Source organism: Psittacula echo (genome assembly GCF_963264785.1).
Source record: "Psittacula echo genome assembly, chromosome: 7".
In the NCBI taxonomy this organism is placed as follows: domain Eukaryota; kingdom Metazoa; phylum Chordata; class Aves; order Psittaciformes; family Psittacidae; genus Psittacula; species Psittacula echo.
Window position 1 is genome coordinate 50,277,806 of NC_137740.1, and position 15,729 is coordinate 50,293,534.

General features: G+C 40.2%; 1 protein-coding gene across 7 annotated transcripts in view; it reads left to right on the forward strand.

Annotated features, from left to right (window-relative positions):
- The window catches only part of VPS8 (VPS8 subunit of CORVET complex), a 76,192-nt gene that overhangs the window by 4,986 nt on the left and 55,477 nt on the right, over positions 1-15,729 (forward strand). For 5 of the 7 annotated variants that reach the window (XR_013957467.1, XM_080624237.1, XM_080624236.1 and 2 more), the window contains exons 4-13: positions 274-367; positions 1,381-1,413; positions 2,834-2,888; positions 9,163-9,287; positions 10,472-10,558; positions 11,371-11,438; positions 12,076-12,229; positions 12,332-12,391; positions 13,251-13,358; positions 14,770-14,850. Coding sequence is in view for 6 of the 7 variants with exons in the window: in XM_080624237.1 (XP_080480363.1) it covers positions 274-367; positions 1,381-1,413; positions 2,834-2,888; positions 9,163-9,287; positions 10,472-10,558; positions 11,371-11,438; positions 12,076-12,229; positions 12,332-12,391; positions 13,251-13,358; positions 14,770-14,850 (865 nt within the window). In the remaining variant the exon portion in view is untranslated. Of the gene's footprint in view, positions 1-273; positions 368-1,380; positions 1,414-2,833; positions 2,889-9,162; positions 9,288-10,471; positions 10,559-11,370; positions 11,439-12,075; positions 12,230-12,331; positions 12,392-13,250; positions 13,359-13,457; positions 13,534-14,769; positions 14,851-15,729 lie in introns of those variants that run through there. The other 2 variants (XM_080624240.1, XM_080624241.1) reach the window with 2 other exon arrangements.

Sequence of the window (15,729 nt, forward strand, 5' to 3'; positions counted from 1 at the left end):
GATACGTGCTTGAAATTTGTGTGAAGATCTATTTTTTTTCTTTTATCCCATGGGTGATGAGATAAAAACCTATTTTATGCAGGCACAGTGGTACATAGCAGGCTTTGCTAATAACCTCATGCCCATTTCATTCTGTGTGTGTAGGCCCTGAGAACAGGAACGGAAACTGCATGAGAGCATGCAGGATTTACCTTCTGGTTTAGCTGTGGGTTAGGCGAAGTCCCAAACTTTTATACTGCTCTAATACATTTGGTTTATTTCTCATTTCCTTAGGAAGAAAAAGCTCCCAGATTCTCTCTCACTCCATGGATCAGTTATACGGCTCTCACTTCTGAAAGGAATTTCTGCCCAAATAGTGTCTGCAGCAGTAAGTGTCCTTTTCTCCTGGTTTGCAACCATTAAGAATAAAAAAAATAACTTCTTGTGTGAAAGGGAATGTGTGTGCAATCTCCTTCCTCCCCCTACTATTGGTTTTGGATAATATCAAGATGTTTGGTACATAAATTACTAGCTAGTAATCCCTAGCCGGAAGAGAATAGGGTAGTAGCCAACTTCAACAGTAATATGGTAGAAATACAGAAGATCCTATTTAACACTGTTGCTAGGTATCGTTAAACCTGGTGGGAAATGTTAATGTAAAATGATAGCAGTGCTGTTGGTCTGCTTGCTTGAAGATGCTGGAAAAAGGTTTGCTTAATGCCTGCAGCAGGGACAGACTATGCTCCTCGTTCTGAGTGGAGTGAGGAGTGGGTTTGCATGTTCTTGTGTCTGTGACTGCACTTGAGTCACAGGTGAAGTAGAGCTGCTCTGTAGATCGTACTGGCAGGGGAAAACCGACTGTCCCAGATCAGAGCTAAGGTGGTGATGTATTAAGTGTATGATTTCTGAAGCATGCAAGGGTAGGCCTGTTAGAAGTGACTCATCTGTAGTGTGTGTGATGACTGTGTGACCGGAGGCTTTGTGGTGTGCTGCTGCTGGCTGTTACTCAGGTTGGTGGAGGTGTGGGAGAGCCACCTGCATGGGGAGCTAAGAAGGTGTGCTTGAGAGGGAAGAGGGAAGTAGTTTTGCAAACAATGACTATGCTGTGTTCAGAGAGAATACTGAGAACTGTTATTAAGGTTAGATTGTTTTGAGAAGGACACAATAACTTCCATATGGAATTACAGGATATTCTACTTTCTCTCCACTTCCGTGCGCTTTCTCATCCCTTCTGGGTATTTCTAGCCAGTGGTTCCCTCCCTCAGCACTCTCTGCCTTGGTGGGACTATTAAAATGCAACTTGTGTGATTTTTCTGCATTTTGTGGTTCTAATTATGAGACATATGCACGGAGCTGGAAGTTCTGTCTCTCTTAACTCATGACTTGTCCTGGTTTTTTTAGGACAAAGTGGATGCTGGCTTGCCCACTGCAATTGTAAGTACTCTAGCAATTTTCAGCTGTAGTTAGTTTTCATGCAAGTTTGTTAAAGCAGTAATTTAAGACAGCTGATAAATGCGTCTGCCTTCTTAGCCTTACTAAGAATTTTCAGGTATGAGGGGTGGGAGAAGCAACATGAAGTATCTTGTTACTGGGGACAGAGTGCAACCTTTATTAACTGTCCAGCTGCTTCTCTGCTGATCAATCCCCAAACTGTCCCCTTTTTCATGTCATCACTAGGGCTTGTTAGTTGAGTACCTAACCCTTCCCCATACAGTAAGTGTTCATCTGTTGAACACATTACGTTTCCCTAGCTATTTCTTCTTTGCCAGTTATTGCTTTGACTCCTAACAAGTTTTTAGAGAAACTTAAACTGAAGTGCTCATAAAGTGATGGGCTCAAAATCTCTACAGCTCTGATGTAGCTGAAACATGACCTTAAAACATAAAATTTCACTAAAAGCCTGTCTGAAAGATACTCCTGCTTAGCAATTTGCATTAAACTTCTGAAGTCAAGTGTGCTGATTAAAATACTGAAGTGTCTGTAGTTAAAGGAGAAGAGAAATATTTTAAGGAGGTGAAATACAGCAAGTATTTGTTCTATCCCTGTGAAATGAGTTTTAATGTTTTAGGAAGAAACTGAAGATGTTCTTAGTTGCAGCAGTCCAAAAGAAATAGTATTTTTTGTTTAAAAAAGGAAAACAAAAATTGTCACATATAAGGCAAAAGGTTGCACAGCAAAAGTGGAAGCATGCTCATGTGCACATGGGATAAAAACCTGTACTTACATACTCCAGACATTAAAGTGCTTAATATTTTTAATCTGACTTACACTTGCTAAGAAATACGAAGTAGAATAACATTAATATATCTACAGCCTTATGTGTTTCTATTAAATTTTATTTAATTGGGTGCAGGTTTGCAAGTGCAGTAGGACCTTGGAACTATGTTTAATTCCCCATGGAAGGAAGTTGGAGTCTCTGGGCTTGCTGTGGACTGTTTCTTCAGGGGACCAGCACTGCCCAGGGTTGTGGGAGAGTTCAGATGTGGATATAAGCAGCTGAGTGAGAAAAACCTTCTGGGTATTTACACTCAGCTACCATACCAAAAGAGTGAGGCTGCCTTTATGGAGAAGATATTTCACTGTGGGTACCACTCTGAGCATTTGAATTTCAAACAGCAGAGGAAATGGCAGCCCTCTGAACATGAGAAGATGCGTGTGATAGTTGTTTAGATGCAATACTTCTCTAGCTTTCACATAGGAATTGCTTGTCACTTACAAATTAGAAAATGGTTCTACCTGTAACCTCCTGAATCTTTGCCTTTTGTCAAACTTTGCATGCATGTAGCAAGAGTTTAAGTGGTGATTTGTGACTGACTTTTCTTCTACTTTTAATCCTTCTGCATGACTATTTCAGGCAGCATCAAATCTGATCGCAGTGGGGACTTCCCATGGGTTAGCACTCATCTTTGGTAAGTTTAAAATAATGTTTTGAGTTTTTTGCATTTTAATGATCTTAAACCCAAGCACAAGGAAGAAAAACCCAGCCTGAATTAGAATTGGAGGATGGATTTCTTGTAGTGCGTTCTGCTTGTGCTAAATGGGATTTTCTTTACTGAAAGAACTAAAGCACAAGTAATATTTTATATTTGCATATTTCTTCTGCTTTGTTGGGTATTGGCACTTTGAGATATTTAGCTCTGTGGCAATTTAGAGCCTTTTCTATTTTTAAATATAAATTACTCTGTTTACATGTGAAAGAAACTAGAACCAGTTTGCAACCATTATCTCACACAGTATTAATCTTCTTACTTATGACATACTGGCTGCCAGAATTAGGGAAACAAAAATGTGTTCTTCTGGAAGTGAAACTTCTGACCCATGGTACCTGCAGACTTGCATCATAGATTTCTCCTTCCCTGACTTTCTCCTGTCCCAGTCACTTGTGTGTCCCTTCATTCAGTTATTCTTTCCTTCCTCTTAACACCAAACTTTCTTTAAAAGGTTTCTGAGCTTGTGCTTTTGTGTAGGCTGGGCAAGAACAGCTCCTGAATTGCTCCTGTCACATTGGGGTTCTGTGCCTTTTGTTTATGCAGCAAATTCTTAACAGTTTAGAAATTTCATTATCCTTTTTGCTTTTCTTTGGAAATTGGCTTAAACTATTCAAGAGATCAAAAGTTATGAGGGACAGGGTACAACAGAAGGATGGGAAAGACAGTGTAAGTCTCACCTTCCTGGGTGAGATATTAAACTATTTGATGCCATTTGCTTATCAGTATTGAAACAATTACATGATGTGCTTAATCTGTATGTAAAAAACTACTTACCTGCTACAGTCAGTACATGATATTGCAGAGGTTTTAGTTGTCGATCTTTGGTTTTTCTAGAATTTGTCTGATATGTGGAGATCTCCAATATCACTACTATGGAACACATATTTATTCTGATTTTCCTGTTGTGCTCTCTTTTTGCAGACACTCTGAAGTCAGTAACCTTTTAAACAAGAAATTATTCTCTGCGAATGTTATTTTTAGCATTTTACGCTGCAGAAGGGGCTGTAAGACTCCATATAAGCATGCAAAGAGGAACGGTCATTCTTACCTTTGTCGTGATTATTTCTGCCTCAAGCCGTTTTTAACAGGGTGGGCCACTGAGCTCCTGAATGTCCAGGATGCATAGTATGCTGTCTTATTTTGGGTTATGTATTTTGTAAGGTTTGCTTGTTTTGCTCAATGCTAGTGTATTTAAGTTTTCTTTGATGACTGGACCAACATGTTTACTGTTGTTTTGGCCATGATATTTGCCAGGCTGTGTAGTCTGTAGTTATTTGGTTCATTTTCTGGCCTTTAGGAAACCTGGAGCAGTGCAAGCGCTCCACTAGTTGGCTTTTATTAAAATAAATGTCTGTGCTTTGAAGAACTTCTCTGCATACTTGCAAAAGGGCCTTTAAAGCTTTCTGATCTATTGAAACATACAAAGTTATTGTTTATACAGCTATGTACTGGGCTGTATTATCACAAGTGCATCCAGCAGGTTGAGGAAAATTAATACTCCCCTCTATTCTGCACTTTTAAGATCACATCTGAAGTACTGGGTACAGTTTTGGGCTGCTCAATACAAGGAAGACTTCGATGTACTGCAGTGAGTGAGCCCAGTGGAGAGGGGTTGCCAAGATTACTATGGAGCTGAAGCACATGATGCATAAGGAAAGGCTGAGAAAATTTGGTGCAAAGGTGACTAAGGGAATATCGTATCTTCTACTACCTAATGGAAAGGTATAGAGAAGAGAGACTTGGATCCTTCTCAATGGTCTGTGGTGTTAGGTAAGAGGCAGTGGATACAAGCTGTAGCGTGGGAAGCTCTGATGAAATTTTTCACCATGAGGGTGATGAAGCATTAGTTAAGGGCGAAAGGAGGTTGAGGAACCTCCTTCCTTGGCCATTTTCAAAATTCAGCAAGGTCCTGAGCAAGCTGATCTTGTTGGCTTTGCTTGGAGCAGCAGGACTGGGCCAGAGACCTCCAGCTCCCTTGCAACCGAAGGTATTGTGTGAGTCTATGCTGTAATTTAAAGGTGATGAGGGATAAAAGCATGTTGTCCTACTTTGTTTCAGTTATGGACACAATGCTTCCTGAACTCTTCTGTTCTCTGCTACATTCTTTCAGTTCTGTAACTAAAACTTGAGTGTTGACCCCAGTGCTCTCAGAGCCATCTGCAAAGAGAGAAATCCTTGCAGGATATGGTCACATAAGGCCTTGTTGTACACAAAGGTTGAGGATTAGTGTTCTGGCTTGGGTTTAGTCTGTCAGTAGCAGTTTATGTCTGTAGATTGATCAATTTCTGTACTTTTTTTTATGAAGAAGTTTTTCTGCAAGGTGTGCTAATGAGGATGAGATTTACTCAAATTTTGTAAGCCGTGTGCATGGTTGATACTGTACAATGGAAACATAATTTTTTTTCCCTGCAAAAATATAGGCCTGTCTTCTGGTTGAACATTGCTGATGTTCAAATTTCTCTGAGTGTTGTGTCACCAACCCATCTTTTAACCCATTATTTTTTCTTGCATATATTTGACTTTATGTTGCTTGTCTCTTCTCCTAAGTCCACCTGTATCTCTTGATTTCTCTGCTTTGTCATTTTAAGGACTCTTGGGTAGCTTTCATTCTGCTTTTTTGAGTGCTTTTCTTGTGGAGTTGAGTTAGATTAGGTGCCAGCTCTTTGACATGCTGTGCTACAAATGTTGGTAGGAAGGGATTCTGGAGGCCTGTAGTCACCCTGTGTTTGCTGATGTCACCAGTAACTGGGTCAGGGCAGCCCTGGCTTTGTCTAGCCAAGTCTTGAAAAACTCTTATGGATGGAAAATACTGCCCAACAGGCAAATGTGCGTGCACACTTCTAGTAACCTGCTCCAGGGCCACATAATCTTGCAGGGGCAAAAAACCCTCAACCTAACATCCCATCTAAACCTCACAATCTGCCATTTCTGGTATCTGCTATTAGTTATATCGAATCATAGAATGGTTTGGGTTGGAAGGGATCTTAAAGCAATAAATAATTTTCAGGCAGTTTTTTTCCTCCATCCTTCTAGAATAGCTTTTTACACTACTTATAAGTAATGTAAAAGTAAATCAAGAGATTTTTACACTACTCAAAAACTATCCTTTAAACAGAAGTCACTGAAATGTGTTGTTTTTCATGGAGACTTTATGTTCCGGACAGAAAAATTCTGTATAGCTAAGCTTTATATTGATTAGTGTAGAACCACTTATTTTCTCTGTTGGCTGTAAAACTTAGTGTCGTGAGTCTTTGCTGAGGTATGGAAATGACATGATATCTTGAGAGACCCAAAGCACCTAAAGAGAGCATTAAATCTAGATTTTGGGAACTGTTGTCCTTGAATGTTTTTTGACATTAATGGGGAGTTGATTGGCTGGGTGGTGATACCTGCAGAAAATAGTTTTACCAGTTACATCACTGTGAACTTCCAGTTTTAGTTCCTCTCCGATGTCTGTTTTTTTTCAATACAATGAAGTCCAAGTTTATAAACTCATTTTTCTTCACTGATTCCAATATACTTTTTAAACCACTTGGTTTTAAAACACTAGCTGCCACAGCATACTCTCAGTTACTTGAATAAATCAAAAGGGCATATGCTAGTAAAAGGAAACACTGTCACCAAATCTGAAGGTTCTCTCTGAAGAACATCACATATATGTTGTTTGTTACTTTGCTCCTTCCTTTTATATTGATTTCTGGCTTTTTCTTTCCTCTTCTGGCCCTTTCTGTGTGGACTGAAAAGGAAAAGGTACAGTAACATTACACTGTGCACGTACCCTGCATGAACAACTCCTGTCTCGCCCAGTTTGCATGTTGTCTGTGCAAGAATTTAAAACGCCAGATAAGCAGCAAGTAAGGCAGTACAGTAACCAGTCAGTGGGTGATACTGCTGGCTCCTCTGGGAATTGGCTATTGAATGCATGTGCATTGAACGCTTCCAATTTTTCCAGGCAAGATTAGCAGAGCAACAGGTAAATGTGCTATTTATAATGTCTTAGGGCGGCAGGTCCATAGCTGTTTTTAAAGGCATTATTTTGGGACAGGACAAAGGCTCTGCCATGAGATTACCATCCATCTGTTTCTGCCTGAGAGCTGTCAAGCGGGACCACTATGGAGTAGGAACCCAATTCAGAGAGCCACAAGCCAGAAACTGTGAAACCTGTGCAAGCAGGCAGCAACTTCTAAAAGCCCTGCTCATGCATGAGTTATGCTGCTGAGGAGAGAGCAGTGGGCCCTGATGTGGTAGCCATAGGTTCCTGACTTAACCCTTGTTCCGAGTAATCATTTCAGTAGCTTAAGCTGAGGGCAGGGGGTGAGGAGCTCACCCATTAGCTCACCATCCCCCAGCCAAGAGGGATATATCTCCTGGGAGAGCATTTATGGGCGCTGTGCCTAATAAAGGTGGGAGGAAAGGACCTATAAGATCCAAGTAATTATGCAGTAAATAAAGTGGGCCTTTCAAACTCATGAAAATCATGGCTCAAGGAAAAGATCTTGATGAAAACCTGGTGATCTGAGAAGTAATAGCTTCTGGAGTGTTATGTATATTCCTTTCTGCTGGAAAGTGACTTCTATTCACAAACTTATTCTTTACTTGTAGAGCTGTATCAAAGTGCCATCTCATTTGACTTCAGACTTTGAGAGCAACACAAATAGTTACTGCCAGAAATTTTTTTCAGCTGAAAATTTGCTGTATGTCAGTTGCAAAATGAAAAACATTTTTTTGACGGTTGATAGCCACCTTTGTTTCAAACACCTGCAAAAGGCTTTTTGTGCTTAATCCTGAATGTGCCTTAGTTAAAAGTTGATAATATTAATCTGGGAAATCATTAGATCAGATTTTATAACATTTGCTTTTATTCATTTTTACTGCTTTACCAGTTGATTAATATAAGCGTATTGATACAGGTGTCTTGCTTTGCTTTGGAAGCAATTTCATCCATCTTATTTAATGGCTTTTCCTTGTGTTGTCTTTTGACTGGCTGGAAACAAGTACTGGCATGGGTTTCTGTGGGATTAGCTTTCCAAGTGATCATTTCTCAACTCTAAAAATGCATCGCTGGGAAATAGCGGGCACTTCCTTCTTAGGAAGAAATAACTTGAGTCATACAAAGCGTTTAATTTTGGGGTGGGGGTCTTGTTTATTTTGAAATTACATTGGTGAGGGAAGAAGGAAATGGATTTTGAAGTTCATGTGGGTATACATATTAAGCTGTAAAGCTGAACTGAAAGCAGTAGTGATTCTGGAGCTGCTGCCCTTTTCTGTGTGAAAGCTGTGAAAGATGCTCTTCTTTCATGCTTTACAGGAAACAGGTTACTGATCGACTTACTGACAGGTTTAAGCTAAAGTGGAAGGAAAAGAATGCAATTCACCTTCAATAGCAAAAGCACAGCAGTATTTGTCCTATTTTTAGACATGTATCTACGGTTAAGAGATGGCCTTTTGGTAAATGAACTGTAATTCCAGACCTCTGGAACAGGAATTACCTCTTTGGGACCTGAAGGACACCATCTGGAGAATACCTCTTGGGGGAACTTGTTTTCCAGCTGTAGCTCTGTTTTCTGAGCTTCCATGCAAATTTTCTATGATTTTTCTTCTTTGACCCATTCTAATCTATGTCATATACACCCTTGTCACAGTGATGTCAAGGTGTTTTCTAGTAGCATGGCAAAGGATGATTTTTATTTCCATCACATGGCTTCTGCTTCCATCTTATCCTGATAAAGAGAGCTGTGTGCAGAGTGATGGCCTTAATTTTGAAGTGTTTCCACTGCCTTGTACTTAGTTAATAGAGGTGATGGCTGAAACACTCTGCCTGGCCCCTGGAGCAGAAGGCGCTGTGGTTTGCTGTGGCTCCCTGACATCAGACTGCTGCAATTTAAGCACCATTGCAGAACAGTAAAAGGAAAGCTACATATTGCTTTGATTTTTCCAGTACCCCTGCATTTCCATATTCCCTGTGCCTATCTTGTAGCTTTAAAATAATTTATGATTTTTGTATTTCCCTGCAAGACAGTGTCCCACTATCTCTGTACTAACATGTGCTCTCATCTTGTAAACTCTTAAGAACTTAATTGTAAGCCTGTGAATCATTAATGTACCCCAAGTGAATTGTAAATGTAAATAATTGCATGATGTTAAATTTAATGATTGCTCTTTCTTTCTCTTTAATTTCTTACTTCTACTGTAGATCAAAACCAGGCTCTTCGGCTGTGTCTGGGCAGCACTGCTGTTGGGGCCCAGTATGGGGCTATCTCTGCTCTCAGTATCAACAATGACTGCTCGAGGCTTCTGTGTGGCTTTGCAAAAGGACAGGTAATTCCCATAGGATGAGATGGTCCAGTGCCCTGTCCTTCTACATACTGTTACTGAGAGACTATCCAGAGGGACAATAGCTCCAAGCCAAGTACATTCAATATGTAGCTGTTTGTTGGTTTTGTGTTGAGAAAGCAGTGTATGTGGCTTGATCTGTCCAGAGCTTTTTTGGCCAGCCAATTCCTGCATCCAGCAAGCTAACTCAGACAAATTAATTGGGGTAGGTTTCTGTGGAGGAAATGGGTAATGCAGAATATAGTGAAAGATTTGGTTAATTACAGCTTGTGACAAAAATCCTGCCCCTGATAAACTGAAATGTGCAATGACAGGACACCCTTAGACAACTTAGTCTTCCTAGGTCACTTTGAGATCTATGATTTGTAATATAAAGCTAGTTTTTACTGTAGCAATGACTTGAAATTCTTGAAACCCGTATCTAGTCCCAAAGTTAGTTTTTACTAATACCTTAAGAACTGCTGTTGTAGTTTTATGCCCTTTTCTGAACCTAAGGAGAGAAAACAGTTCCTGAACAAAAGTTATAAGACTGAAACTAAAGCAAAATAGATAAAGTTAACTTGGTAAAATTGGGAGGTCCATGGAATACAAAGAAGGTGGTTTTGTTTTTCTTTTAGTTTCATTTCCCTTTGCTCCTTTGGCTTTCACATCCGTTCTAGATAAAACATGCTTCAGTTCCTGTGATAGGCCTAAGTGAGAAACTGTTCCAGACCATGTGGAAATACAGATCCAATCCATGCAGAACCAATGACCAGTTTTAAATGATACTCATATAAAGTATTTTGGAGGAGCAGTTCTGAAATATCTGGTTTGTGAAACATTGATAGATGTTACGTGGAACCATATAAAACAGTATTTCCAATAAAAAGTTTGATTCAAATTGCCTGAATTTAATATCTAAGCTCTAGCCGTTTCCTCTTCTTAACCTGTCATGCTGAGCAAATGCAGGAGAAGGGGAGTGACAAGGTTCGTGGTGAGAGTATAAGTAGAGAAGTAAATTGCTTGTAAGAAAGGGTAGGAAGAGATTTCAGATCACTTTCCTTGATAGGAAGACCCTACTAACCTGGGATGATATTGGGAATATAGAAGTTTACCATGTACTAATGTGTAAGGTGGTGAAGAGAGCCCCTTGGCAGTAAACATGTGTACTAAGAACAGTCTGCTTGCAGATCACAATGTGGGATCTGGCCAGTGGGAAGCTTCTGCGATCAATAACAGATGCTCATCCCCCAGGAACAGCCATATTGCATATCAAGGTAACAAACACTACATGTGCTCATTCTGTGATTCTATACTAGTTACTTTTTTTCTTTTAAACACATTTATGTTCAGTCATTTGTGTTGACTTTCCTTGTGTAGAACTTTCAGGTTTATAGATTAGAGCAGCTACCTAGGAACTATATGGTGATAGTATCCAGAGGTGAGAAAAAGGAGCAGAAAGTCTATTTCAAAAAGAAACTGAGTGTTTTGAGAGCCGAAATAATTGTATTGCTGTGGGTTGTACTATAACAAACAACAGTTGTCTGTTCTAACTCCTCTGTCTGATGCCAACATTTATGAAGAAATAGTTGTTAGCATACATTTCTCTAAAACTTGCTGTGGTTTGAACTGGATATATGACTTGCCAACTTTAAACTTAAATGAATTGGAAGTGTAGAAAGTAGCTTCCTTCAGCAGTTTTTTAAATAACTTGTTGTGAATGTTTGGGTTGAAAGAGAAATCATCTATGGCTTCTTACTCATCATAGTGTTGTCGTCATGCACAGAAACTTGTATCTCATTTTGTGCATGTCTTTGTTATAAGTGGACCTTTTCTACCAGAGCATAATGCTCCTTGGCAGTCTGGTCAAAGCAGAGGCTTTGGTGCATCAAACAAATTCTTCTCCCATACTTTTCTTACACATCATGTAATTATCTCAGCTCTGTATGTCAGAAGTGTCTTTCTGGTAGATACAATGCTTGTACTTTTGTGTGCTGCTACTAATGCCACAGATACGTTTTTTTTCTTTCCTAGTTTTCCCCCTGTAGTTTATTTCTTCGTCACACTTCTAACCGAATTATCTGCTCAGTTTACAGATGACCCGACGCTTGCAATTTGCAATGACAGTGGAGGCTCCGTATTTGAACTGTCATTCAAGTAAGACAATAACTCTGAAGTACCTGTAGAAAGTACAGGAAAATAATTCTAGGTCACAGTTTTTAAAACCCAAGCAAAAAAATCCCACTGGAACAAGTAATGCTACTGTCTGAATGTTGAAGGTGTGATTCAGGACTGCAGTACAATTTCACAGCTGAAGTAAGATTTTTATCTGGCAGTGTAATAGCAAAGAATAGCCTAAGTTATTGAAGTATCAATCAGTGTATTTTCCAGAATTTTGTCATTCCTTGTGGGCTCTTGGTAGTTGCCATAAAAGTGCTGCCTCTTGGTTTTCCTTATTCTATTAGTGAGAGCTGCCCTGCAATAACTGCTTGTTTTCTTCTTGGCCTCTTCAAGAGGAGGAAGGACAAGGAGGAAGTATTGACAGTCTAGGGAATGTGATCATGTCCTGGAATTTCCAAAACTTTACTTTTAAGTAAGATCTTAAGTAATTCTTGTCTGTAGTTGAGCAGCTTATGTGACTGCTTTTAGTGACACACAGAAAGTGATCCCTAGAGTTATGTAAAGGACTTCTTATAAACAATATTTACGAAGGATGGCTCTTGAGATTTCATGAGGTTGTTGGGCTGATCTCTTCTTGATAGCTGGCCACCAAGCTGATTTATTTTCTTTGCAGGAGGGTTATGGGAGTGAGAACATGTGAATCTCGATGTCTCTTCAGTGGCTCGAAGGGGGAAGTTTGCTGTATTGAACCATTACATGCAAAAGTTGATCTGAGAGACCATCCTATCACCCAATATTCACTGCTGGCTATGGCCTCCCTGACAAAGGTAACGGGCTGCTTGCAGAAGGTTTTCTGTGAGAAATTGCAAAGGAGAAGTTTGCTGGTATATGCTCAAACATTTTGATTTGCCTTTCTGTTTTTCTTAAAGATACTGGTTATTGGCCTGAAGCCATCTCTGAAAGTGTGGATGACCTTTCCCTATGGTCGTGTGAGTAATGAAGCCAAAGACCTGCTTTTTGGATTATGGCTGCGAACAGTTTCTAGAGTGAAGGGGATGAGATTAGGTCCAGGTCTTTGGTATTTTTACTTTATCAGCATGCAGTAAACTCTACATTGTAGGGTTGCAGTGATAATCTATTGGTCTGATGTGTGCATTTTTGTAGGCAGAAAGGAGGTGAAAAGGCTGCTTCCAGCTGTACCTATGAGAAGATGCTGAATTTCTCCAATAAGTATAGGAAGGGAGTAATGTAGAAGACTGCTAGCTTCTTGTTTTCCCTGCTGCAGCCTGAATGCACCCACAGATGGGATGTTCACCTGATTATGGCTACAGTCACCTTGGACTGGGGCTGTTGCTTTACATAAGAATAATACGACAGAACCCTTAACCAGAGGGACAGAAACAAAGTGGAATTAGAGCACTGAACAGTCTTCTGAACTCTTGATTATGTGCTTTCACTAATTGCTGGTTTAATTCCTCCTGGAAAAGCAGCTGGGGGAAGATATGGGACATGCTAGATTGAGAGAATGGAGTCAAGGCTGCTAGCAAGCTGCAGCTTGTTGTAGTCCATCAGTCCATGTGAGATTGGATTTACATTATACACCTAGGACACAGGTTTTGTTCTGACTGGCTGTCCACTTTGCCAAGAGATACACATTGCCCCTAAACTGTGTGGCTGCATCAAAGAGCATAAGCTACTGCTCAGCTGCCAGCAGACCAGGAAATTGCTTTACAGCCTGTGTGTGTACATGTCAAAGTCAGTGAGTAGCAGCTGATGGACAGCATGTGGCCTGAAACTGAGGTTCCGCTCTGTGTACCTTAAATACTGGCTGTGATTTTTGTCTAACAGATGGACCCTTCTAGTGTCCCTCTTTTGGCGTGGCACTTTGTGGCTGTACAGAACTCTGTGAACCCCATGCTTGCATTTTGTCGAGGAGACGTCGTTCACTTTCTGCTGGTAAGCCTTGGATGTTCTATGCTGCTTTTCAGATGGCCATGTCTTATCCACATATTCATTTGACTGACGTCAGTGCATGCTAGGGATGTCTGCAGCTTGCAACCAACTTGGAAAGACAAACATGTTGGTCATTGCTCTTCAGCAAGCAGGGGTGCTCTTCCCTGTGAATGTAGAGGTATGAGCTATATGCATTCCAGAAGTGTTGATTTGCAGCTTATCTCATTTCTGCTATAAGTAAAAGAATGTGAATTGTTTCAGGGAGATCATGTGAATTTGAGATACCATTTTATTTTTTGCTTTAAAACACGATTCTGGAAAAAACAGCATTCAGGTCTTGTTGGGGTGTGACTTAAGAGCATGCCACTTGTCCTGTTTAGATCTGCAGAAGTTACACATGCAGATATGTTTGAAGAGAATTTCATGTCTGATTTCACTATAAGAGCAGTACCTAGGATTCAGAAAATCTGGCATTTTGGCTTCAGAGTGCTGATTTTGTTTCCCAGCTCTGCTGTCATCTCAGACCTTAAGCTTTGCGCAAGCACCCAGGCATTGTGTTGTCTGGATTAAATCTTCTCTTGTTGTAAACCTGGGGAGAAGGAAAAGGATGTGTGTTTAAGCCTGTCTTGCTGGAGGTGTGCATGTCATCGCGTGAGCATCTGCACAGATACCCAGCTCAGCTATGGCCAGTGGTGCTGCTCTGCTTGTAGGTTACTAAACAGCAGCCATGTTCCTTGAATTCAGGTCCCGCTTGTTGTACTTCAAATTATCAAAATGTAAAAACCCTTTTCTTGGTTTGCAGAATGCTTTTTTTTAATGATGATAAATTAAAGCCAGTTTCACATCAGTGTTTTGTAGTTTAATGAGCAGAAAGTATAGTAGTACCTGCATGGGCTGAGAGAACCCTTGACTGGCAGTTGTCATGCAGTATCTCCCTTCAATTCAGTATTCCAGTGGGGCTGGGCCTCTTGGAAGCCAGTGAATGAGAACCAGTCCTCCTTTAGTGCTCTCTGTATGAATAGTGGAGGCTTACACCCCTTTTAGAAACTGAATTGCCTTAGATAATACTTGAGATGGGACTGGGGAGAATAATCCCTTGAACACATGTAGTGCCAACTTGTTTATGGTATGCAGCTCTTGCAGTACTAATAGATGGTTTAAAATTGACCCAGCAAAGGGCATGTGTTTTTACTGTCCCCTGCTCAGAGCCTTCCTTTTCCTCACTTGCATGAGTGCTTTTGAAAGTGAGACATCACACTTCATTCGAGAAGTGTGTGTGCTGCTACTGCACGCTCAATGTGTCTGAGCAGAGCTCCAGACTCCTGGAGCTGGTGTGATGCCCTCTGGGAAGAGAGAAGTTGAGCTGAAGAAAGACTCTTGAGTTTGAGGCAGACTTGTCCAATTTCTCTTTTAGGTGAAGAGAGATGATACTGGTGCAATACATGTCACGAAGCAGAGGCAGCTTCATCTGCACTATGACCTCATCAACTTTACTGTGAGTCTTAACAGTACTGAATGGCTACTTTTTTCTGGTTTGCACTAGTTTTCTTGTAAATGTATCTCACTAGCCCTTAGTTCTATACCATTGGCTTTACAAATGTAGCGTAAAAAGTGGCTGTGTTATCTGGAGCTAACTAGTGAAAGTGCCACTAAACTTGGGACTCACTGGAAAACCAGCACAAGTGAAATAGCAAGCAGTAGCTAAAGGATAAAAAAATAGTAGCAGGGAGGCAACTATACTCCCTTTTCTTGGGAAGGAGGGTTAGCCTTGTGGAGGAAATTTTTTCAAGATCCAGAGAGAATCTGGCAAGAAATTTTTTTGTTGTTTTTTGTTTGTTTGGTTGGTTTTTTTTAATTCTATATTCTCAGTAAAAAAAATGCAAGCTTCTGTGTAATCGGCTCAATAAAATTCTAGTGTTTCATATGTGAGTGTTTGCTAAAGCACCAAAACTGCTTGATGCTTTCAACACCAAAAGAAATAGTTTGATTCTAAAACACATTTACAGAATACAGCAAGTAAAAAATGAAAGGCCAAAATATCAAGATAGACATCCAAATCAGCTGGAATTTTGGAGTTTTTGGAAGTTTGTGAACAAATGTGCTTGGCTGTTTATAAAAAATATTATGAAAGTGGTGTAAAAAATGTCTTTCTATCTGCAGGGTTTTAAACATTAAAGTCAATGCCACAGAATGTGAATAACAGGCTTTGAGTTAAACTTAGATGTACTATTTCTCTTTTGAATGTGTCCTGATGCCATATTTCCCTCTTAAGGGACTTGAGAACCGGCACTGAGATGTTTTAGTAGTCTTGGTTTTCAGACCTTTGGACAGAAAGTGTGCTAGAGCATAAATAGTGTACCAGGAGCACAAGAAC